This window comes from Elgaria multicarinata, chromosome 3, assembly GCF_023053635.1.
Source record: "Elgaria multicarinata webbii isolate HBS135686 ecotype San Diego chromosome 3, rElgMul1.1.pri, whole genome shotgun sequence".
Classification (NCBI taxonomy): Eukaryota; Metazoa; Chordata; class Lepidosauria; order Squamata; family Anguidae; genus Elgaria; species Elgaria multicarinata.
The window spans coordinates 100,789,724-100,815,474 of NC_086173.1; the positions used below are offsets into that span (position 1 = coordinate 100,789,724).

The 25,751-nt window shown below is 45.5% G+C and overlaps 1 protein-coding gene and 1 long non-coding RNA gene across 3 annotated transcripts in view; one reads left to right on the plus strand and one right to left on the minus strand.

Annotated features, from left to right (window-relative positions):
• The window catches only part of MST1 (macrophage stimulating 1), a 36,722-nt gene that overhangs the window by 2,612 nt on the left and 8,359 nt on the right, over positions 1–25,751 (minus strand). The window contains exons 5-16 of the mRNA XM_063121084.1: positions 24,635–24,774; positions 23,368–23,488; positions 21,958–22,076; positions 19,562–19,733; positions 17,924–18,054; positions 7,678–7,780; positions 5,877–6,013; positions 5,334–5,369; positions 5,005–5,104; positions 3,898–3,975; positions 1,786–1,932; positions 227–333 (exon numbers count right to left, since the gene is read on the minus strand). Of these exons, the coding sequence (XP_062977154.1) occupies positions 227–333; positions 1,786–1,932; positions 3,898–3,975; positions 5,005–5,104; positions 5,334–5,369; positions 5,877–6,013; positions 7,678–7,780; positions 17,924–18,054; positions 19,562–19,733; positions 21,958–22,076; positions 23,368–23,488; positions 24,635–24,774 (1,391 nt within the window). The remainder of the gene's footprint in view (positions 1–226; positions 334–1,785; positions 1,933–3,897; positions 3,976–5,004; positions 5,105–5,333; positions 5,370–5,876; positions 6,014–7,677; positions 7,781–17,923; positions 18,055–19,561; positions 19,734–21,957; positions 22,077–23,367; positions 23,489–24,634; positions 24,775–25,751) is intronic.
• On the plus strand, positions 1,942–24,888 carry LOC134395088 (uncharacterized). 2 transcript variants are annotated; one of them, XR_010025222.1, is made up of 4 exons: positions 1,942–2,363; positions 17,808–17,991; positions 23,383–23,495; positions 24,661–24,888. It is a non-coding gene; the product is annotated as an uncharacterized LOC134395088 (long non-coding RNA). The 2 variants fall into 2 exon arrangements; XR_010025221.1 differs by lacking the exon at positions 1,942–2,363 and having other exon boundaries at positions 17,277–17,991.

Sequence of the window (25,751 nt, forward strand, 5' to 3'; positions counted from 1 at the left end):
TAAAGATATATGATTTTAGTGTTCTGAACTACGGTTTATGTGCTGCATATTTTTTGTTATCTACTTTTATTCTTCCCTCTGCTGGAGAAAATTTGTGTTATGATATCATGTTTTTAATTTTCTGTTGTGAGCCACCCAATGTTACAGGGAAGTCTTATATAAACAAAGTAAGTGAATAAATACTCATTCCTCACAATCATCCCCGAATCCTTTCCCCAGATTGTACCTCTGGTGTCACCCCATCCTGAGATCTCACACTTCGTGTTCTCAGGCACAACAAAATGCTCGGGTGGGAGACAGATCAGTGCCACACGCTGGTTCAGAATGGCTGGTCTGCAGAGAGAAAGAGTCCACAAAACCACACATTTGAGAGCCAGGCCCATAGGACCTTGGCACACATAGCATCCACTTCAAATGGCATTGATACCATGCCCATGGCCAGCTAGTGGTGTGCAGCTGACATCACGCATATGATTGATCTTTTGTATGCCACTGCAAACATTAATCCAATCTGACAACAGTGGCTGCAGATGACTATCACCGGTGAACATACCCCTGCAAACTCAATGGTGGTGAGAAACTGGTCCTGAGCAAGCCCACCAATCATTATATTCTGCAACCTGTAGCCTTCTGCTAAACAAGCTCAAGAAAGCCTGCCTTTCAGTAAAATCAGTTCTGTTTTCTCTTATGCACAAGATACTTTTTTAAAACAATGCATTGCCAAGCCATGGTTCGCCTAAAGCAACAACTCCAAAAAGGCTATATGTGTCCTTTCATCTCATAGTTGTGTAGTTCCATGCAGTTTCCTGTCCAGACCAGGCATTTGCATTGCTTCTGGAATATGTCACGTAATGGTGTGACAAAATCTCCACCTACAGAGGTTTTTAAGGCATAACACACGCATTGCGTAGGATTCAGGCTACATAATCTTTCAACAAGGGCATCTTGGGTTGGGTTCCTGCTTCTGGCAACAGCTGTCCTTGAAGATTTATGAAATCCCTTCTGTTGTGATTATTATAAGGAATCAGAAGAGAACTGGGATGGGGGAGAACAGCGTGGCTGACTGAAAACCACTGAAGCAAATAACTGTCATCCCATATTTCTGGAACTCACTGGGGAAGAAGACTCTCAGAATTTGGCTTCCCAGAAAATATCAACCCTGCAAGGTCCAAGGAAGGGAGCTACCTCTCAGGCAGAGAGAAACATCTTCAAAAATTAAGACTGCTGACACATTTAGTCCAGGTCCTGTTCCATCTGCTAGACATTCCCATATAGATCCATCACATCACACTTAATCCTTCTTATCTATCTAGCAGCCTGCCCTCATCCTCACCAACTGATCCTGCAGGCCACATTTCTCCAAAGTAAGTGAATAAATACTCGTTCCTCACAATCATCCCCTAATCCTTTCCCCAGATTGTACCTCTGGTGTCACCCCATCCTGAGATCTCACACTGGCCTATATGGAACTTTCTGAATCTTCCATGCATTGCCCTGCTCTACTGCACCCTGTTATATGTGAAATGTATGCATCTGTAAAGGGTGATACTTAGCATTCTCTTCCCAAGCCTAGGAAGTCCTTCGCCATCATTTGGACCCCCATGACAGTGAGGATGGTCGCTTCAGAACCAGAGATTAGATCACAGATTTCAACATTTGGAAGTGAGGTAAGAAGATAGCTAGTTAGGACCCCCATGCAGGCAGGCTTCTCTTCCCCATAGCATGTAAAACATGGAAATCATTCTGTAGGGGACACAGAGTCTTTCTCCAAGGGTCACCCCTCACCTCTCCAGTTTCAGCATCACCAGAGAAGACTCCGAAGGGCCACAGGTGATCTTTATGATGGGGATGGCCTGTTTGGCACTGACATTAGGACCGGGGTTCTTGAGGAGCATTCCAAGCCAGACTTCATAACCAGATAGATCAGCATCACTGCCAAGAAGAAGAGTACACAGCTATCCCAGGGCTCCCAGGATTCCCATCCACAAAAGCAATTTCCCAATTATATCCATCTTAGAAAAGGGAAATGGAGTACTAAGATCTGCCTCTCTAACACTAGTGCCCTCCATGAATAATATTGCTACTACTGCTTAGTAGCAATATTGTGTGACAGAAGGGCTAGGAGAAAGCTGAGGAGAAAGTGAATAGCTAAGGCCTGGATATGAAGCAGTCTCTGTTCTGCATGATAACCAAATGTGGCTGCTGAAGATTGGGAGGAGGGAGGAGGTGGCTGTGTTGTGCCTGAAAGCTGACCTAAGCTTTTGCCATAATAAAGCAAGCATTAACACAAGCAGGCATGAAAATGTGACCCAGAAATACAACAGGAGGCATTTTGAGAGTCAGAGGAAGAGCTGGACCTTTTTGTGAGTATATTTAGCAGGGGTGGAGGTTTAGGGAATTTGCTTGAGGCAAAAGAAGTATGTAAGAGGCTCGTATCAGCAAAAAAAAAATCTGTTGAGACCTTCAGAATTGTTAGCAAGCAGTCTTTTGAAAATCCCAAAGTAAATATCATATTATGTACAATATATCTCTTTATTAAACCAATTTGCTTCCCACATCAAACCATCTCTAGTTTTGGTGCATGTCTCACACCCAAGCCTCTTATACCAAGCTGCTAGGAGGTTTTATAGTATTCTGAGAGAATTTGTAGAAGCAGAAAAGGGCCAGTTTGTAGAACTCTGAGTCATGGCAACAGAGTTCCTTAGGCCTTGAAATATAAACAATTGCTTAAAAAAAGAAGAAAAGAAAACTCATAGATGGGATTGGCCAGTGAAGGAGCAGTTTCCTCATAGCCACCTACAGAGGCCACATTAATATATATTAAGATGAGCCGTATATTTTAAATGCAGTTTGTAGCTTCCCTTGAAAGCGAGCAGGAGTTTCATGTGCATTTCCAAAATACAACTCTACGTGGGGCTGCCTTTGAAGAGTGTTCGGAAACTCCAGCTTGTTCAAAGAGCTGCAGCCAGATTGTTGACCGGGGCTGGTTACAGGGAGCATACTACTCCCCTGTTAAAACAGCTCCACTGGCTTCCAGTCTGTTTCTGGGCACAATTCAAAGTGCTGGTTATGACCTATAAAGCTCTATATGGTTCGGGTCCAGGTTATTTGAAAGAATGTATTCTCCCTTATGAGCCTGCCTGTGCTTTGAGATCTTCTGGAGAGGCCCTTCTTTCAGTCCCACCTTCTTCACAGGCACGCTTGGTGGGAACATGGGAGAGGGCCTTCTCGGTGGCTGCTCCGGTGCTCTGGAACTCTCTTCCCGGGGAAGCTAGGCTGGCTCCCTCCTTGATGGGCTTTCAGAAGCAGGCTAAAACTTTTTTGTTCAAGCAGGCCTTTGGAGAATAATCCAGCCCTCCATCTATGTTAATGTCTTATAATTTTGTTGTGTATTTTTTAATTGTTTATGGTTTTGTTTCCCTCCCCCCCCCCCCCCATGTATATTTTAAACTTTGTAAGGCCGCCTTGAGGCCCAGCATTGGGCAAAAGGCGGGATACAAATATTAATAATAATAATAATAATAATAATAATAATAATAATAATGAGTTGAGCTAATCTGAAGTCACACAGGGAGGGCTTCTTCACACATGGCATTACCCCCTTCTCTTCATAGCAGTCCTTTCCGCCCAGGAGAAATGACTTGCAGGAAGTGGACCCACAGTCCATGGTTCAGCAAGGCAACTCTGCTCCAGGCTGTCAGGTTGTTTCCCCCAATACTTCAGCATCAGGAAGCAGGCTCTGCCAGAAAACACTAATATCGACCAGCCTTCCCCAACCAGGTGCCCGCCAGATGTGTTGGGGCAGCAGATTGGGGAAGAGCGGCATAGATGTCCTCCAGGGGGCTGGAAGAGATTATCTGAGGGCAGCATCCCCAGAGAACCAAACAAGATGCTTACCAAGAGGAGAAACATTGGCGCGTGCTGATGACCCATTGCTGTTTCACCAGCGACCCTCCGCAGAAGTGGACTCTTTCCCTGGACACAGGAAAATAGCATATCACAGTGGAGAGATAGTAAGAGTCCTTTTAGTGAACCCATTTCTCCTGCTGCATCACCACCACGTTTTCAACCTTCTGATGTAGCCCCCACAGCAGTTGGCACCCCACTATCACTGCCACCACCTGCTTGGCCCCTGTGCTTTCATTCACTTTGAGGCAAATAAGAACCTCATTTGGGTGGTGGGGACAACCACCCATCAGAAAGAAACCAGCCATTTGCCAGGTCCTTCTGAAAACGAATCAACACAGCTTCTGCAGAGGTAACTCCTGTCTCACTAATCTTTTAGAGTTCTTTGAGAGGCAATAAGCCTGTATAAGTTAGCTGCTGGGGAACATGGGTGGGAGGGTGTTGTTGCACCGTGTCCTGCTTGTGGGCCCCTGGCCAATGGCTGCTTGGCCACTGTGTGAACACAGTGCTGGACTAGATGAACTTCGGTCTGATCCAGTATGGCTCTTCTTATGTTCTTATGTTTTTAGTTGATGACAGAGAATATTCCCATTGTACAGTTCTTTATTACTTGGAAAATGCAGTGTGCTGAACAATGAAGGTGATGACGGGCTCAAGTTAAAGGAAGTCAGATTCCAGCTGGACATCAGGAAAAACTTCCTGACTGTTAGAGCAGTACGACAATGGAATCAGTTACCTAGGGAGGTTGTGGGCTCTCCCACGCTAGAGGCTTTCAAGAGGCAGCTGGACAAGCATCTGTCAGGGATGCTTTGGGGTGGATTCCTGCATTGAGCAGGGGGTTGGACTCGATGGCCTTGTAGGCCCCTTCCAACTCTGCTATTCTATGATTCTATGATTATATGAATAAGAGCTAAAATGTGTGACTATGCTGAATAGGGACCACTGAGGTGACTGTTCTCCCATTGGCCTCTACTCCTGCTGTCCAGATTCTATGGAATATTTCCCCCAGGCTATCTGTGTCCCCATCATACCATTCAGTGCTGTTCATAACCACTAGCCCTCATGGAACTCCGCCACCACCACCTGTGTCCAACTCACCGATTACGGATGCTGACTGTCCAAGGTGAGTTCCCAGGGCGCCCTCTTAAAACACGATCCAGTAATCGCTTCTGGCCACAGTGGTCAAAGAATATGTTCTCTAAAACCAGGACATTAGAGCAAAGTCAGGCATGGTGACCTCATAACATTGTGGTTGAAAACAGCAACAACCAGACATTCATTTCCAAAGTGTATTATTAGAGTCATCAGCCTGGAGGCGAAGGCATGGGAGAACCCTGTGCTTTGGTTCCCCAGCCCAGTTGCACTCCTTTCTCACCAAACAGGCTCCATCACAGAACTGCCACAGGCATCCTGGACGGAAGACTCACCTGGGTTCAGAAAGATGGATGATTTCTTCTCATCAGCTGCAAAAAGAAAACACAGGGCTGGTTCATGCAGGCAAGGCCTTGATTTCTCTACATTTGATGACTGGCAGCTATACTGACTCCACTGAAAAGCACCATCACTGATGTTTGTATATACACCCAAGAGCCTCCCACAGATACAAGTCACCACTTGAAGTTGCAGTCGTTGAGTGATGAACATGCCTATGTAAACCAGCCCAAGTTCAACTGTGAATGAGCGACCGTTAGGGCTTCTCATTCAGGACAAGATAGGAACAGGAGGGCTGGGCAAATTGATGGCAAGTTAAGCTGAAGGCCTCACTTCACTTGCCTAACAACAGCTGAAAGGGTGGGCACAGGACCTTGAGAGGGGCACGCTAGGAAGGTCAGAGAGTGGCCAGGACAGGATGGGTCTTGCACTGCTGGGAAGGCACGTGTCCTGCTCTTGGTCTGCTGCATATCACAGGAGAGGACACAGCTAGCATAGCTGACAAAGAAGTCACCATGACCATGACCGTAGACACTTACCACATGGCTCAACAGCACAGTAATCAAACTCAGTTTTAGGATCCATGGTGTAGCACCAGGGCCCATGGTTGTCATTGTCAGGGTTGCGGCAATAATTCTCTTCAAGGCGCACAGCAGGGAGCATGGTAGGGAAGACCCTACAAGGAAGAAAGGTCAATGGCCCCTCCAGCACATAACCATTGGACTGTCTCCCACTCACACCCTCTCTGGAGAGATTCTTTTCCATGCCATCACTATGCTCAGGGTCATTCAGGTGTTTGAATGCATGCTGGGCAAATATTACATTTTTCCAACACTTAAGTAAGTGGCAGCATTTTGTTGCTGGGGAAATACAATGCTTCCCCCGCAGCTAGTGATTCCATTCTGTGGTTGCACAAATGTCACACACACCAGTTGACCAGCACCTTTAACGTCAACAGTGATTATTTATTTATTTATTTATTTATTTATTTATTTATTTATTACATTTTTATACCGCCCAATAGCCGAAGCTCTCTGGGCGGTAATAATGATAAGCAACAGAACCCCTTCTCCCCTGTGACATTGGGCCAGTTTGCATAATTGGTGGCGAGTAGCATGGTTTAAATAAGCAAGCCATAGTGGCTTGTGGAGCATGCCAGCCACCATTGTGGATATTCAGTGAGAGGTCAACGCGGCTTATCGTGTTATGCCAACCCAGGAAGGCTGGCTTGTTATGGCGGTTAGCAAGCCATCCCAGGACCCAAGAACAGCACTTCATTTTAGCTATGTCCCGTCCCCTGCCTTACATCTTCTACTGAACATAAGAAGATCCCTGCTGGATCAGACCAAGCATCCATCTAGTCAAGCACTCTGTTCACACAGTGGCCAACCAGCTGTCAACCAGGGACCCACAAAACAGGATGCATGTATCCTTAGTGAAGCCACAACAGTGACTGTTCCATCTGATCATTCCTAAGAATTTCTAGGCTCTCTCTTCCTTGTGGGGATGTCCCAGGGCTTCCTTTTGGAAAGAATACAGTAGTAAGAGCCCAAAGAGATTAGGAGAGGTACATTCATTTAGTCCAGGGGCTCTGCCAACCAGCTTCAGGGCTCTCCCTGCTCACCTCCCTAGGAGAACTATCCCTCTTGCCCAATGCAACTCTGGGAAGCCAGGACACATACCTGGGCTAGACTTGGCTATGCTACTCTTTTCCAGGAGAGGCAGGAGTTCCCTGGGAGCTCACATCTTCTCTCCTGAACATAAGGAGCAAGGAAAAAAGTGGCAGCACACCAAACGTAACTCATGTCTCCCTCCCTTAAGCTCTTTAGAGCTTACACGCAGCTCCTCCTCTGCAGGACAGTGCTATGCACATGCGTTATCTTGTTTTCCATTCCCCATCCTCAGGGCTTCACATCTCTAGTTCAATTTTTTAACCCCAGGCCTTCACATCTCTAGTTAAATTTCCTCACACCATGTGCTACAGTTCTTATTAAAAACACCACACCTGCACGCTTGCTGCTATAATAATAATAACAACAACAACAACAACAACAACAAACATAATAATAAACCCTATGTTTTCTAATGATATATTTAGCATAATGTCTAATTTGGCCCTCAGATAATGGATGAGCCGGACATGTGAACACCATGAGCCATGATCTCTCTCAAAGCCCTTGCTAATAGTCACAATTAAATGAAGAGTGTCATTCTTAGCCAGTTCCAGTTCCAATGACTTTGCCGCTGGCTTTGTTCCTTCTTCCTAACTGCCACCACATAGACTTAAAAGAGTCCCAGAGCCCATCACACACACACACACACACACACACACACACTCACGGGGGGTTGTGAGGCGACTGATCTTTCCACTTCTTGCAGGTGATCCCTTTCCGAGTCTTGCTAACAGTGCCTTGATAGTCTTCTCCATTTCTACGGTAACAGTCTGTGGGGACAAAAGACTCACCTGAGTGCCACTGCCTGCCTGACATCATTCCCTTTATAGCTCTATGAAGGCAACCACCTCCACATCAGTAGAATTAAAGTGGTCTGTGCCTAAGCCCCAATTCCAGCATCGCTGCACACCCAAGCTGCCTTCTAGGTGAAGAACTGCAAAGGGTTCTCTCAGTGCATTTGACTGAAAGCAGTTGCAGAGCTCCTGCAATCGGGAGCCCCGATGGCAAGGGACCCAATTGCTGGGGCCTTGTAAGAGCCTTCAGCTGATTGTGCTTACAGAACTCCATGAGTAGATCTTTGTGTTGAACATATGAAGATGTAGTATACAAAGATGTTTGAGGGCGGGGCTTATGCACACACTCACATTTGTATGTATATATATACACACACACACACACACACACACACAGAAAGAGAGAGAGAGAGAGAGAGAGAGAGAGAGAGAGCGCACTAGCAATATTTCACATTAAAACATCTCCAAGAGTACTGCTACCCAGCCTCCAGTGAGAAAAGAAGGAACCATACTTTTTAAGTAATTATTATTGTATTTTATTATTTTAGGTAGAACAATACAAATAAACAACAGCTCCTTCTCCCTCCCCCACTCCCCAATGAGAGTACTACTGAAAAATATGGATAGCAAGGACAAAACAAAGTTTCTGGTAGGAAAGAAAAAAAAAAGGGGGGGTGTCTTCCACCAGTTAAATAAAAGTAGTGTTCCAAAGATCCCCATGTGTGGCTGGAGGTCAATATCCATGTTCCTTAGTAACCACATAAGAAATAAAATTAATCCAAGTTTTATATATAAAAAAGTGGTTGCAGTTCTGTTGCTTCTTTGGTTCCAGGTTTCAGTTGTTAATTTGTCTGTAACAGCCAAGGCCCAGAGCTGTGCCAGCCAGATTTCAAATAAATTCCATCCAGGGATCTCCAGCATATGGCTGTAGTAAGTCTTCCCACTGTCATCAGGTGAGTTATGAGGCCCTTTGGGGAAAGATCTAGTGCTGTCCCATCATATATTGATAGGAGGGCAATTTTAGGGTTGAGTGGAATACTTTGGTTAGTGATGAGTTCAGCCTCATGAAAGATTTTTTTTCCATGTGGAAGTAAGAACCAGTGTTACTACCCAAATTCTTCCAGCAAGATACTGAAATGGTCTTGTTAATTGTACTGAGAAGTTGTGGATACATATACCATTGGTGGATAACCTTGAGAGCATTCTCTCGGACTTGAGCAGAAGTTGTTTGAACAGATTGTCTTTTGGGCTTGGCGTTTTCTTAATAGGTAGGTGAGAAGTTTAGAATTTTTATTACCTAATTCAAAACAATGCTGTTTTAAATATTGCAATGAATTTATAATTTTAGGTATCTCCAATGAATTCAATTCTGAACATTTCCGAAGCAATTTGTGATAAACGCGTTTGCTCAGTGTGATGTTTGGTTTCAAGCTCACGGATCTCTTTTATCAAGGATAGTCGCTGATTCTCTTTCTCTTTTAATTCTGTTCCACTCGCTGATGAATAGGCCCCTAGACACTTCTTTTAAAGTTTCCCAGATTATTGCTGGGGTATGGGCGCCAGTGTCATTAATTGCAAGAAATTCTGGGATTTCTTTTTTCATTTCATCTAACGTTAGCTTGTTTTGAGTCAGCCAAGGGTCCAGTCTCCAAGCTGGAGGTTGTGAAGGCCTAGTTCCCCAAGGTAGGAATGCCCCGGACTAAGGCATGATCTGAGACTACTAATGTCTCAATCTTGGAGGAATAGACCAATGGAGGTAAAAAAAACGCGGAGAAAAAAATAGTTGTGATGGTGCCCTAAGTTGAGGTTCCCACCCAGGAGTACATTGCCTTGCTTAAAGGTGTCTAAAAGTGTTGAAGTTTCATTTAGAAAGGCTTACTTTGGTGAGTTTGGGGCACAGAGCGATCCTATGGATATCCATGAGTTACCAGCATGATATTTAATGAATAAATATCGGCCGTCTGGGTCAGATAGAATGTCTTTGACTTCTAAACCTAATTCATTTGAGACCCAGACAGCGACACCCCTTGATTTTGATGTTCCTTGAGAGGAAATCCATTGCCCCCCTGCAGAGGGAAAAGGAGCAGGGTGTCGAGATGCTCCTTTTTTGCTTCAGTGGGTTTCCTGGATCCGAATCACATCCGGGTTTTCAGGTTTTATTAATTTCCAAATGCTTAATTGGTGAAGAGAGCCCATTTACATTCCATATAAGTACATTAACTTTAGCCATAACACTGAAAAATTAAGAAAGCAATACCCAAATCTGTGGCGTCTAGAGCTATCCACAATAAGTAGAGTGAATAAGTAACAGCGATACTCTCAGCAACTTGTAACTTCTCCCCCTCCCAAACAGAAACTCCCAAACTATCTAAACCACTGAGTCCATTTTGTAATCTAGGATCACAATACAGTAGTAAATAACATGGGGGTGACATAGCATAGCATCACATCCCCACCTCCTGTCCCAGAAAATTGAAATAGAAGAAAAAGCAATATGCTTATGGCTGAGCCAAAATCCAGATTCAAGCTGGGCAGGAACCATCCTATGGATTTCTTCTTTTCCCTGGAGTCTTTTTGGTTTTCTTTTTCCCTCTCTTTTTCTGCTTAGTTTGCCAGCAAGTGGTGTCTTGATCTGTTTCTTCTCTGGATTCCTCTTCTTCCTCCTAGGCTGACTTAAGTTCCTAGAGAATATCAAGTTGAACAAGTAGTTTCTTAGCCTCAAGGTGGGTGGCTACGGATTTGGTAATGCCATTAAAGGTTAGGAGCAATTTGAAAGGAAAGCCCAATCTGTAAGCTATTTTAGCGTTTCATAAGGCTGTGGTATACGGTCTAAAATCCCTCCTTTTCTGGAAGGTGCCGGGACTTAAGACTTGGTAGATTGCCACAGGGGTTCCATCATATTCAATTTTATCAAGAGCTCTAAGTTTAAGCATAAGGTCATTTTTGATAGTGTGAGGGAACTGGCTGTCATTTCCGGTTATGACCTTAATGAAGGCCGTGCTCTTTGTGCATGCCTGAAGTCCGAGGCAGACATTCCTACCGAACAGGTTTGAACCGGTTGTGCTATGCTGCCAAGATGCGCACGCAATTCCTTTGTGTAAAAGTGTGGGCGTTTCCTCTGCATGAGGGGCGTGTATAAAAAGCCCCTCCTCCCAGTCCCCAGGGCAGCTGCCCGTGGACTCATCCCGGGCTGCTGTTTCGCTAGCGAATAAAGCTATCTGTTTGGACAAGAACTTTGGTGTGGACTCCAGTTTCTCCGTGTGGGCTCCAGTTTTTTCCGTAACATTCCTGGCGCCCGAACGTGGGGCCGCTTCCTTCAACAAGGAAACCTCACGGAGTACTGGACAGCCTGCCAGGGAGATTTCCCCCACCAGCTTGCCTCCTTGCAACCCCCCCGCAGGCGTACGTCGACACTCATTGGGAGCGCGCCGTCAGCTTGCCTTCGGCTTCGCTGATGCCTGGTGATGTGGGGACGGACCGACCTGAGGGGGCGGCGTGGACGCAGCTGAACCTCTGTGGAAGTTTTGCTACAGATACCTTTCTAACCGGCGCCGGAACTTCAAACAGGCAAGTAACAATGAGCTCTCTGTAATCTGTTTCTGTTCTGTTCAGCCAGCTCCCAGGAGCTGAAGGAGGGGCTGGATCAACCCCTCAGAAGCCGGAATGTTTCTCTCTGTAATCTGTTTCTGTTCTGTTCAGCCAGCTCCCAGGAGCTGAAGGAGGGGCTGGATCAACCCCTCAGAAGCCGGAAGGTTTCTCTGTTTTCTGTTTCTCTGCTGGGCTGGATTTGGGGAGGAAGGGTGTTGTCTGTGTAATTGGTGTGTGAATGGCAGCCTGATTCCCATTGTTGACCGTTGGATCCATCAGTCCTCTGGCGCCATTTGGTGCCTGGAAATTCCGGCAACGTGGGCTGGCAGCGTGTGATTGTGAACCTATTGTTTCACCAACTGACTCCCCCACTACCGATAGCCAGTTGGTTCCCCATCTACCCACCTGATTTGTCTGTCTGTCTGGTGAATTTAGAAAGTTAGGATGGGGGGAGGTTCTTCCACTCCATTAGATCTCATGGTAGAGCATTTTGCACAAGTTTTTGATACTTCGCAGTGTAATGTTCAAACCATGACTTATAAGTGCCATTGGACTTGGCCGAGCCAAGGCCCCCTTGTGGCCTGGCCACCACAAGGCACCTTTTCTGAATCCTATATTACCAGAATATATAATTTAGCTATAGTAGAAGGGGGGCCTCTGACTCCAGAAGATATCCCATACATTGAAGGGTGGCTGAAAGTGGCTAAGCTCCCCCCACCATGGGCGAAAAAGATGGTTGAAAAGGCAGCCCTAATAATGATGAACCAGGCGAAGAAAGATAAAAGAATCCAACTCCACCGCCTGAAGCAGCTCACTTACACTGCTTCAAAGGACAAACCAATCATACCTTGTCCTCAGGAAGAACTGCCGCCGCCTTATGTTTCGCCTACAGCGCCCCAGATGAGGCCCCCACCAACAATGCCCACTGTTCAGTTCCGCTACTACAGAAAAGTTGGTGTTGTGTTAAAGTGAAAAAAAAATGTCAGTTTATGTTTTCCACCCGGCCCAAGTGAAAAGAGAATGTTTTTTTGTTTCCCTCCTACACATCCCCCTTGCAGCCTCCTCCTCCCTAGTGTTTTTTTTTTTGCTTCTCCTATGCTTAGCAGCTAGAGATAAGCAGTTTTGTTTCAGTAAAAGTTTTGTTCTCAGTAGAAGTAGTCCAAAGATTTTGAAGACTTTCTGTATTTTGTCTTTCACTAACCTCAGATAATTAGAAAATGTAGAACCCCATTTTCACGGAAGAAATGTCTTCCATAGCTTTGAAGATTCACTGCCTGAGTTAAAAAGCTCCTTGTAAGCACAAATAGTTTTGCCAACCGTTGTGCCAAGATGGGAGAAAGGGAAAGTATGTTGCTGAATGTCAGAAGTATGTAAAGTATATGAATAGAAGTAGTGAAGAAGATAAGAAGTTGAAACATAGGGGAGGAAGAAAAAGAGAAGAAAAAAAAAAAAAGAAAGTGTTTGAAGGTTAGTGTACGTGGCATGGTTTTTGACCAGAAGGAGAAGGGGGGTAAAAGACCCCTGCCTTGAAAAAGTCAGTGAATGGACAATCTTGCGTCCTCTGCTGACGAAGATTGGAAATACTGAATTGCTATATTTTTGTGTGTTTTGAACGTTGTGTTCTGAAAATTGCCCAGCCCTAAATGCAACTACAATTGAAGCCTAAAAGCACCCCTGTGTTCTTGCATCAGTATCCTTTGAAATTAGAAGCCAGAAGAAGAACACAGCTATTGCTTTTTAAAAATGGACTTGTGAAATGATTAAAGCAATTAAAAACTCCAGCTTGCATTACTGTGTTTGCAATACCAGCCTCAAGCGTGCTGTGCCAAAAACGTGGCACAGACCAGTGGAGTACAGTGGAAGAAGCTGACACCTGAACCCTGCCTGCCAGTCCAGATATGAGATCAACCTCCTTGTGGACCCAAGGCTTGCCTCATTGAATCCTGCCACGTTGATACCTGAACTACAAAGAAGAAGTTCCAGAGCATGACTTGAAGTCTTGCAACTTGGCACCAAACCTCGCCCAGACCTATACGATGACCTCGAGTTGTTTACTGATGGATCCAGCTACAATTGTACAACAAGCAGCTGAACTCGTAGTATGCACAGAAGCCCTGATGCTTGTTTCAGGCAAAAGACTATATTTACTGATTCAAAATATCACATGGACAGATTTGGAAAGAAAGAAGATTTGTGACTGCCTATAGAGCAGTGACCCATGGAGAATTAACAGTTGATCTGTTAGAAGCCCTGATGTTGCCAAAAGAATTGGCTAATTTGTCTACAAACAGCTGCCATAATTGGAGCTAGCCCATTTCTCAGTATTTGAATCCACCTTATGCAAAAGAAGACTTGGAATTAGCACAATAACTCAAAGTTTTCAAGAACCCAGAAAGATGGGATTTGTTACCCCTGATGTGCCAAGAATCATCATGACCTCCCTGTTTAAAGACCAGGTGTTTAAAGACCTCACAAGATGGACATTGATCAGACTCTTCAATGACTGAAAGACTTTTTTGAGAACCATGATCAGCCAAGGAATATAAATGCTCAGTGAATTGTTTTTACTGGCTTCATTTGTAAATGCATCAAAAGAAAAGCCCCTGCAGACATGGACTTATTATCTTTTTTTTTTTTAAGAATCCAGAACACCATCGCCCTGCTCAGACATCTGGAGACTGCAGGTTACCGTGCTAGTCAAGCCAAAGCCCAAATCTGCAAACAAGAAGTGACATATCTGGGCTTTATCATCAAGAAGAACACTCGACTTTTAGCTGCCAGCAGGACCCAGGCAATCAATTGTATACCCCAGCCCCGGAACAAAAAGAATTACGAGTTTTCCTGGGCATGGCAGGGTACTGCCGGATCTGGATCCTGAACTACGCCGCCCTGACACAGTCCCTCTATGAACTCTTGAAACAGAAAGTCCCTGAATCCGGGACCCTAGACTGGACATCTAAAGCAAAAGAGAGCCTCCGGAATCTTAAATCAGCCCTTACCAGTCCACCCGCTCTAGGACTACCTGATATCAGCAAGCCCTTCCACCTCTATGTAGACGAAAAGAAGGGCACAGCCGTGGGCGTTCTGACCCAGAGAGTGGGTTCGTGGAATCGGCCTGTAGCATACCTAAGCAAGAATACTGATCCTGTGAGCAGAGGTTGGCCAGGATGTCTCCGATGTATCGCCGCCGCATGCCTGCTCTTAACTGAAGCCATTAAACTTACCTATGGGCAGCACATAGAAATCACTGCCTCACACTCCATGAAAGCTCTGCTAGAAACCCACGGACCAAAGTGGATGACCAACTCCCGACTTGTCAAATACCGAGCACTGCTGTGTGAGAACCCTAACGTGCAAGTGAATGACTGCGTAGCCCTGAACCCTGCGACTCTGATGCGCTTGCCTGAGCCAGTTATACATGATTGCCAAGAAATAATGGACACCGTCCATTCTAGCAGACCCGACCTAAAAGACAGTCCTGTGCCTGGCAGCATCGTCCTTTTCACTGATGGAAGCAGTTTTGTCCAGCATGGTGTCAAAAAGGCGGGTTTCGCCGTAGTGACAGAAGATGATGTCCTAATTGCTGAAGCTCTTCCACCTGGCACATCCGCTCAGAAAGCTGAACTCTTAGCTTTAATCGCTGCACTAGAATGGGGAAGAGAAAAGAAGATCACGGTCTATGCAGAGTTACAAAGAAAGCCTGTTAGGGAAGACGTGGGACGGGCCATACACCATTATACTGACTACGCCTACTGCTTTAAAGGTCCAAGGGAATTCCAGTTGGATTCATTGGAGCCGAGCCAAATTAGCCGCACCCGAGAGATGGCAGGCCACGAAAGGTGCGGGCCTAAAGCTCACCCTGAGGAAACAGCCCTCACCGCTGGACGCGACGGGAGAAGACTCCTCGGGCCCGGCAACCGAGGGAGCGAAATAACTGGGGGCGCTGCATCCCCTCTCAACCTGGAAAGAAGAGGTGGACACCGCCCGAAGCATGTTTTGCCTATTTTGCTCTTCCTGCTGACCCTGAGCATATCATCCCAGAAGTCAAAACTTGATCTCTGCTCCTCTTGTATACAAACAGTGAAACTGCATAACCAAATCAAACAGACTATTATATATCAGAGTAAATTGCAGTGTACTGAGACCAAAACGTCTTGCACTTTCCGTAATGTTTCTTTCTCAGCATGTTCTCTTAATGACAAAGTCACATGTTTTGATCCCAGAGAAAAATCCTGTTAAATGGCACCTAGAGGTCAGAGATGCTAACCAGCAAGGTACACTATTGTAGAAAATACCCCTTAGAACCCCAAATTCTCCAGCTTCTGTGATCATAGACCCTTGCAAGAGCTCACACTGGCCAGATCAGTGTGGGGATCTCAGCTGGGAGAAGACATACATGCACGAAGACAAATATATATGTCCCTCCACAGACCCGATGCGGTCTACCATCCCCAAACAAGCCAATTGCGATAACAGCTGTCCTTATTGGAACTGTGTATGGTGGGCCACTTATCCAACAACAACACCCTTTAGTAAAATCCACGCCTCTTTAACCAAAGTGCCAGTCCTCAGTAACTGCAAAGCACAACAGTGCAACTTAGTGAATTTTACCGTTTTTAACCCACAACAGTTTGTGACCACTTTTGGGAACCAATTCGGGCTCCGCATTCATGGACGGGGAGCAGATCCCCTGGGGCGGATTTATCTGAAGCTCACCCAGTTTGTAGAAACAGGCCACACCATACAAGAGCACTTCTTCCAAGACTTTTGGAAAGAAGTCGAACAGCCTTTTGAAGTGCCAGAGATAGCGCGCAACCTTTTTGTCACTTTTGCAGAAACTGTTGCTGCGACTCTGAATTTATCTAATTGTTATGTATGTGGAGGAACCAACCTAGGAGACCAATGGCCTTAGGAAGCCCAAGAATACAATGTCAGCCAGCCGTATAATGAGACCACTGACCCCAATCCCCATAGTCAGTGGATGCTGACAAACACCCTAATTGGAAGGTGGTGCATCCAAAGAATATCTTCCGGGGGGCCCAAGATCAGATCAGAAACCCCGTGTCAGACCATTACCACGCTGAACCAAACTATCTTGTCCTATTGACCAAATCAAACCGTCATACCTCCTAATCGCCCATGGCCAAGCTCACTTCAGGCCAGGGCTTAGGCTCATGGTTCAATTAGTTTGGTGGGCTAAAAGAGATTATCAGTATTGTTGTTATAAGAATTATGTTATGCTTGCTGTAACCCTGTCTTATGCCAATGATTATACAAAGTTTGAAGGACATGATAGAGAAAATTGCAGATAAACGTACTGCAGTGCATCTAATGGCCTTGCAGGATTACAGGCCAGTCCCTGTCAATGATGACAATCTGGGATAATGATAGCACTCTGTGCCTTCGCTAAGAGTGTATCAAAGGGGGGAATGTGAGGGAACTGGCTGTCATTTCCGGTTATGACCTTAATGAAGGCCGTGCTCTTTGTGCATGCCTGAAGTCCGAGGCAGACATTCCTACCGAACAGGTTTGAACCGGTTGTGCTATGCTGCCAAGATGCGCACGCAATTCCTTTGTGTAAAAGTGTGGGCGTTTCCTCTGCATGTGGGGCGTGTATAAAAAGCCCCTCCTCCCAGTCCCCAGGGCAGCTGCCCGTGGACTCATCCCGGGCTGCTGTTTCGCTAGCGAATAAAGCTATCTGTTTGGACAAGAACTTTGGTGTGGACTCCAGTTTCTCCGTGTGGGCTCCAGTTTTTTCCGTAACAATAGTATAATTGTTAAAGTGCATTATGATATCTCTAGGAGGTTCCCCTCGCTTTGGTTTTGGATCACTCTACGTATTCTTTCTATCAGGTTAATTTCAGGGAGTACAGAATTTATCCAAGTGTTAAAAGCTTCAAGTAAATTATTCTCATCAAAGCTTTATTTAAGTCCTCTTACATGGATCACGATCCTGCATGTCCTCAGGTTGAAGCCTGAAGTCAGCCTGGGCTCATTTTAACATTTTAATGGAGGTTTTGTTTTCTGAGCTCTGTTCCAAAGCTTCATTGGCCCTTTGAGAGGTCTCTGCTATTGTTTTGTTCAAAGTGGCTAAATCTTCCCTTAGGGGTTGCAATGCTTTAGCCCAGTCTTGACCTAATTCCATCCTAATTAATGTGACAAGCTCCAGCGTGGCATCTGTGAGTGCTTGTTACTCTGATTCATTCTTCTCTCCTCAAGGGGCCTTTGAAGCCATTTTGAATCTCACGAGGTTGTTGCTGTCGAAGCTTGAGAGGGAGGATTTGTTAGGGAAATCCAGGCCTCTAAGGTTCTTTTTTTAGCTCTGCAGCTGCTTTGAAGCATGTCCCTTCAGAGGGTATCTTTAGAATTGCAAAATGTTGAGGTAAGGTTCAAGTAGTGCTTTATATTTCTCCAGGGCGAGAGGGAGCTGCCAGCTAAGATGCCATCTTAAGCTGATGACGTCAGCATCCCCCAGCAGGAACCATTCTGATTAGATCCCAGCTGCTGACCACCAGCCCACTCATCTCTCACCTTCTACCACCACATCATCAACACAGCGCTTGATCTGGAAGCAAAAGGCCATCTGCACGTTGGGGAAGGTAGTGAAGCACCAGGGGGCCTCTGAGCCATCAGGGTTCCGGCAATAATTCTCGTCCAGGTTCCTAGAGGGCACAAGGCAGAATATCACACCCTGCCTTCTTTTGTATCTGGTCACGCTAGGCAGGGCTCCTGCAGCTTCAACTGTTGTGATGAAGAGGGAATGACACCAGGTGCTGCATGCAATGACACCTGCTGAAACTCCCTTTTCTATACAACTGTTAAAGATACAGGAGCCCTCTCCTCTCTTCCATGTGGTCACCCTACTTTATACCTCAAACAGGCATTTGAGTGAATGCATGAGAACCCTGCTCCTAACATCTCTGTCTGTGCCAGGTCTGCTTCAGACCGTCACACATTCAACCTGGAAGGCTGAAGCAGGATTCTAAGCGCATTCAATTGAAGTCTGATAAGGCAGCATTCCCGTTTGCAAGGAGGTATCAGCACACATTCAGCTGAACAGTGACATACTTAGACATTCTTTTCAGACCTTCCCATTCAATGCACAGAAGTCTGAAGCTTCCTCCCAGTAGGGTGACTGTGTCCTCTTTTACAGAGGACAGTCCTCTATCTGAAGGGCTGTCCAGGAGGGGTGTCTATACGAGATCGCATTAGCGCCTCAAATCCCCACTATCCTGTACTTACGCTCCTGCCGGTTGTCTCCACAGCAAGGAGCACAAGTGCAGGGTTTGCAGCTGAAGGAGCCGCTGCCGTGCAACTGTGCGTCATTGCACAGGTGGCGCATCATAGTGCATCCACGCACCCTCACGGGGTTTTTTATATCTTTTTTAAAACCTCTTTACGTTTATGCGCGTTTTACGTTTATGTCCTTCTGCCATGCTGGGGAAGTGTGGAGGCGTTCCAGCAGCCATTTGGCTCGCTGGCCTGGCCCCTCCTGTCTGGCAATGGCAACCAATCAGGGGTCGCTATTGGCCAGGCAGGACATGCCTCCGGTGCAACACTGGAGCAAGGCGACAGACAGCAAATGCATGTCTGTGCCTTGGTCACAGGAAAAAGTCGGGGTAAGTCCCCGACTTTTTAAAACTGGCACTTTGGGGGAATGCCCTGGGATGGCTCAGCAATGGCTGCTGCGTCATATAAATGACCTAGCGCAACTGTGGACCCATCCCGGGGCTTTCCCCTTGTCAAGACAACCCCCAGTCTGGTTTAGAGAGAAAGAATCCTCAGGCGGAACAGCTGGGCCTTGAAGTTGCTCATCAACAACCCCTGGGCCTCAGACTGAGCAAGGCACACAGGTCACAGCCTTCCACACAATGGTGAGATGTACTGTATTTCTACTTAAATTATTTAGAAATAATTATTTCCAAATCAGCATCTATACATATAAATTAGATAAGTTGCCAGATTTATTGGGAGCAGGACTACTGTGCACAGCTCTGCTCCCCACTACATGTGTCCATTTTGAACACCTGACGGGAGCATTCAAAATGGACGTATTTAGTGGAGAGCAGAGAAAACCCTTTCAGCCCCATCTGTTCCTGGCACGCAGTGACCCCTTGGTGATAAACATTCCCTTGCATCTATGTCCTCTTTACCCCACCCAATACTTACTTGCACTCATATTTCTCAGGCAGGAAACGGTGCTGGTGAGGTGTCTGTGAGTCCCAGCGTTGGCAGGGAATGCCTGTGGATGTGATGTTCACCTTGCCTCGGTAGTCTTCTCCTTTCAGACTGAAGCAGCTGGTTGTCCTAGATGGGTGCCTAGGCCTCTCTGCTTTCAGGGCTGCCAAAGGGGGAACCCATGCAAATAGAATCACAAAAATCATATCAGAAATGTATCTTAGCCCTAATGTGGTATATGCTGTAAATGAGACAGAAAAACAGCAGTGAAGAAATTAATCTTGAGTATACACCTTTAAGGCCTAAAATATTACTTTATTTTTTAAATTCAGCTTTTTATTTTTGGCAGCTAAAGTTTAAAAAGCGATGTTGTGTATATGAGTCCACATTCTCTTCACATGTGTTTTTAAAATACAGTCCGCAGCTACAAAATTGATTTTTTTGCCTATTAAGGCAGCAGAAGGAGAGAATGTCCTACACAAATGACTTCAATTATGCACTTTATCGCAGCCAGATATGGAACTGTGCACATCACCAGTCTGGAGGGTGTCAGAACATTGTGGATTATCAAACTGTGTGAAGATAAATTGAATGTTGCACTTCAGGTGCCTGTATGACTTGGACAAAGTCCTGGCCAAGTCCTAGCTAAGTGCATTAAAAATTGCTCAAACTCGGTCTCCACATACATTTTCAGTTCTTCTTGGCAACTCAATAGACTAAGGATGAACAAAAACTCATATTGTATTCCCTGAGCATGCAAACAATGAGAAGAGAGAAGAGACAGAGCAGCATTAGAAGTCTGGGCAGTTATACAGATTGAGCAAGTGAATGGGTTGCAGGATCAGCAAATGTCCTATTCAAGGATGGCCCCCACTGAGTGCACCTGAGGCCAGCACTGGAGTCTTGGAAGCTCGTAGTATCTGTACATCGCCCTGAGACCCTAGTAATATAGGGTGGGATACAAACGTTTTAGTAAATAAATAATAAGTATAGATGTTAAAGTGGGCCAAGGGCTTCTCTAAACAAGCTATTTGTAACACATTCATGACTGGCCACTCACAGAAGTTTCTGGCTTGGTTACACGATGCTGTAAACATCCAGTGCCTCTTTCATTCTTTAGAAGGATTTTCTCATTTTAATTTGAAACGGAAAAAAGACAAGTAACAAGAAGACCCTCTTTCCGTTTCAGAATGTAAAAAGGAAATCACACTATAAGAGGCAGACCAACACCATCTTGTGGCTGTATAAATGAGACATATAGAACTCCTGATTAAAGGGGGGAAAGAGGAGGAAGAATGGAAGTGAGGGTAAAGAGAGCACATGGTGATCATGAGATGAAAATGGAAGCAGAAAACTGAAGTTGTGGGATTTACCCTGGTGTAGAAATATTCCAAATCTCCTATGCCAAACCGGGAGGGAAACATGATAGTTGTGGACCAGAGGTGGGGAACATCTGGCCCAGGGGCCAAATTTGGCCTTGCTAAGGTCCCAATCAGGCCTGCTGGAGTTCCCCAGATGGCCATATCCTTTCCCCCCAACCCCTGAGCATTTGGTGGTTTCCTAGATTTTGCGCAGTTTCCTCACCAGACCACACCATCCTAAAAGATTGAAATGCCTCTCCTAAGCTTAGCTACTAGCAGTGAGAGCTTTAAATTAAAACATGCTGCTATTTTTAGTATTTCTGGGACTGCCTCACTTGCCTTTGGCCATGCCCACCCTTGAAAACTTTTGTTGTTGTTGTTTATTCGTTCAGTCGCTTCCGACTCTTCATGACTTCATGGACCAGCCCACGCTACAGCTTTCTGTCGGCTGTCGCCACCCCTAGCTCCCCCAAGGTCAAGTCTGTCACCTCCAGAATATCATCCATCCATCTTGCCCTTGGTCGGCCCCTCTTCCTTTTGCCTTCCACTTTCCCTAGCATCAGCCTCTTCTCCAGGGTATCCTGTCTTCTCATTATGTGGCCAAAGTACTTCAGTTTTGCCTTTAATACTTGAAAACTTTACTGAACTGGAATTTGGCCTTTGGGCTGAAAGAAGTTTTGTGCCCCTGGCATTGAGAAAGGGCTGCTGCTGGGTCCTTCTTCCCCCTTTTCATTCCTTGAACAAACAGAGGCACTTTTGTGCTCTCCCATCCTCACCTTGTGTTACCTTTCCAGGCCAAACTGGCCAGGTGAAACAAGTCCAAAGTCTCAGAACTGGCATAGCTCTCAAATCAGCAACAACAATGGAGCATGGTGCCACCTCAAAGGGTGAGTCACTAAGGAAAACCCAGCAGGTTGGGGCCTACTTAGGAACTTACCTTTCAAGGTGACACCATCCCTCCCATAGTCAACAGGGACAAGTTGTATATGTTTCTAGGGGGAGCCTTGGAATCTCAGGAGGACTTACCGCATTTTGGAATGTGGCAATACTCCCGCTCCTTGGCAGGATCTATCGTGTAACACCAAGGACGCTCAGAACTGTCAGGATTACGGCAGTAATTGTCCGCAAGGTGTTTATCAGAATATCTTTTTAAAAAGCAGTGAAGAGAAGGAAAAAATTAAATGAAACTAGTTCCCCATGGTTTCCTTTTCCTTCAATAGCAAGCCTTTATCTGCAGTTCCCACAAGAAGAAGGCAACATGGCTCCCTCTCCCTTCTTCTTACAGAAGAGAAGTGATTGTGATAGAACTGATCCAGTTAGGGTAACGACCCAATCCTGGAGGAGGACGGCTATTGCTATTTTTCACAAGTAAAATTTGCATGAATGCAAATTGTTTAAAACCACTGAGTGACCAACTTCACAACCAAGCATGTGGGGAAAGTGTATTTTCGGAAGAAATGGGATCATGTATGAGCGACTGTCACAGGCCAGCCTTAGAAAGCCATGCTATGATGGCTGTCACATGATGTAATGGAAAAGGCTCTGTGTCATGAATAGTGCCTCTTGCTCATCACCTCGGGCCCAATTTATATATAGGCAGTCATCTTCTGGTTGCTGCAAATCCCAACGACAGAGTTATGCATGAAGCCACACTTGTTATAAGTGCCCACCGATTTTCTGCCAGGAAAAGGATTTGAAATTTTCATTGTGTGAAGTCAGTGAAACTGCTTGGCAAGTAGTTGCCCCCAAATGGTTCATGGCATACTGTTCTTCAGATTTAAAACAGATGCTGGTGGTTGGTATGAATCTGATCTCCATTTCCATATTGCACTATGAAAGCAGTATATAAAAGGCAGGAGCCACACAACTGCTTTATAGCGGCATTGAAGTGCACTGACAACTGTTGGGGCCCATTGACCCATACCATATGTCAATGGATATAGCGCTTTCATACTGCTACATCCTGCTTGGTGTGGCTCCTGCCTTTTATATACTGCTTTCATACTGCTTTCATAGTGCAATATCCTGCTGGGTGTAGATTAGGCCTAAGTCAGACCATTGGTCCATCCGGATTGTCTAGACTGACCAGCAGTGGCTCTCTGGGTTTTTTGGCAGGAGTCGAGCCCTACCTGGAAATGCCATGCATTGAACCTGGAACCTTCTGCATGCAAAGCATGTGCTCTATCACACTGAGCAACAAACTTTCCTGAATGGGACTGATGTAAGGGGAAGACTATCTAAGTCCCTGTGAATACAGACCACATCCCCCCAAACTGACAATAACAGCCCAGAAGTTTCCTGGGAGGGTCTGATAAAGGATGGGGCAGATTCCCATGTGTACTAGCACGTCCCACAATAAGAACTGCCCAATCACTTTCTGGTGATATAAAATGACCCTCCCCCTCTGTATGTTACCCAAGGATTGAACTTTTGTACTTCTCTGGTTTGTAGGGATGTTTATGAGGAAGCTGGAGGTCCCAGCGCTGGCACTCTATGCCGGACTCAGTGTGATCCACAGAGCCCCGATAGTCCTCGCCATTGCATGACATACAGACGGCTGCAAAGTAAGGACAGACAGTCATTATCTGGGATATAGAATAAGTCTCACCCATCAGCTTGGCCAGAAGGGAAGCAAACACACAAGGATACTAAGCAGACATGAAAGGACAAGGAGCAATTATGGAAGGACAAGGAGTGCTCCCCACCCACTCTGTGCGTGTGAGAGAGAGAGCAGATGCCAAATAACTCCAGATACTGAGCGAACCTGAGCAGACAGAGATCAACACTGAGCTTGAACAAGCTTCCAAGAGCCAATATGCACAGACGAGAGAGGACACTGGCACAAGTGGAGAACAATCAGCCTTGAAGTTGTTGGCAACATACTCTTTAAAAAGCTTTTTTTTTCTTTCTTTTTTTTGCATCTCTTATTGTCTGCTTGAATCGCCTTTGTGCAGGCTTGTGCTCCTTTTTATTTTCCTCACTTGGGCAAGACTTCCATTTTCTGAAGGAAGCCCTCTTTTCTATAATAGCTTCTTTGGCACTGCTAGTTAACCATGCCAGTGACCTCCTGGACTTGTTACCTTTTTTAACCTGCGGTATACATTTTAGCTGAGCTTCTGTTATTGTGGTTTTGAGTAACTTCCATGCACTTTGAAGGGATTTAACATCCTTGACTCCCCTTTAAACTTCCTTTTCACCAGTTCCCTCATTTTAGAGAAGTTTCTTCCCTCCCCCCTTTTTTTGGAAGTTAATCAAGTCTCCTCCAATTTCCTCCCCTCTCCACTGTCCGAAACACCCCCTTCTCTCACTCTCTGAAGTAGTTTTTCTGAACTCAGAGAGGCAGCCAGCTGTGATGGGGAAGTGAGTCAGAGCTCCAATTCCCAGCTCTTAGATTGCTGTCTCCAGATCTGGAATCCAAATTATCCTATGGCCCCTCAGACACTCTCTAGGGGCCATAGGATTATTTTCTAAATTGCATCTAGGTTGCTATATTGGCAGAACTTCAGGCTCAGTAATACTATTGCTTCAAGTGACATTCAGCCCTGGAGAGATTCGGAACTAAAACAGTTCATAAGCAGCTCAAACGTATGCATATATGCATACAACTGTATTTTCATAATGATTATTTGCTACTACATGGGATATTCATGCACAGTGAGTGGTCAATGTATTTCCTGTAGGTCTCTCAAATCAACCCACACACCATTTTCACATTTCTTGATGCCACAGGTTTGGTACCGGACATTGGGATCCATTGTATAGCACCAGGGACCTTGCAGTTCTCCATCTGGATTCCGGCAATAATTTTCGTCCAATCCACCACCGTCCAGTGAAGGAAATGTTCTGAGAAGAGAGAGGAGACCAGCAGGCTCAAGTAAATGTTCCAAGCTGAAATTATCCCATTAGTTATTGATGTTGAATTCTTTGCAAAATCAGCCCTCCAGTTACTTAACACGAAACCACAGATTCTGAAACCAGAATAAATTATCTAAAATTAGCATAAACTGGCTTGCTTATTTCATTTTTGTGGAAATTTAGTTTTGGATCCTACTTTTTAGCTCCCTGGGGAATCTCAAAGCATTTATTCTTTCATTTGGGATGTGTTCTGTTTTACATGTGTGTGTATATGTGTGTCCACTGTGTCTACATCACAGTTGCTTGTCTTGTTCCTTTTTTGCTTGTTTCATTTCCATTTGTGTTTCATTTCCCCAGGGTGTTCTTGTGCTGCTCTTTGTGCTTTTGCATTCCACAAGCAAAAGCCAGTGTGGTGTAGTGGTGTAGTGGCTAAGATGTTGGACTGCGAGTCAGGAAATCCAGGTTCTAGTCCCCACTTGGCCATGGAAACCCACTGGGTGACTTTGGGCCAGTCACAGAGGGTTGTTGTTGTGAGGATAACATGGAGGGGAGAAAGATTATGTATGCTGCCTTGTGTTCCTTGGAGGAAAAATGGCGGAATATAAATGTAATAAATAAATAATAAATAAATAAATGCAAGAATACTTGGGGTAGGCGTATAGGAGTACTTGGGTAAGTACCCCATCCTGCCACATAGAATGGCTGGCAAGCTAGGGTGCTCACATTCAAGTAGAGCCATTCTCGGGCTTATCGTTCCTAGTAACCACTTTGCGCAGCATAATGTTCCTTGTAACATGGCTTTAGACATCACAAGGAGCACTGCAGGGAACTTACAGCACAATCCTCTGTGTGTTGATTCAGAACCTAGTCTGTGTTCAATGTGGCTCACTCCCAGGTAAGCGTGCATAGGATTGCAACCTTGGTATCTCTTTATGAGGACACACTTACCTATGTCCTGAATCATA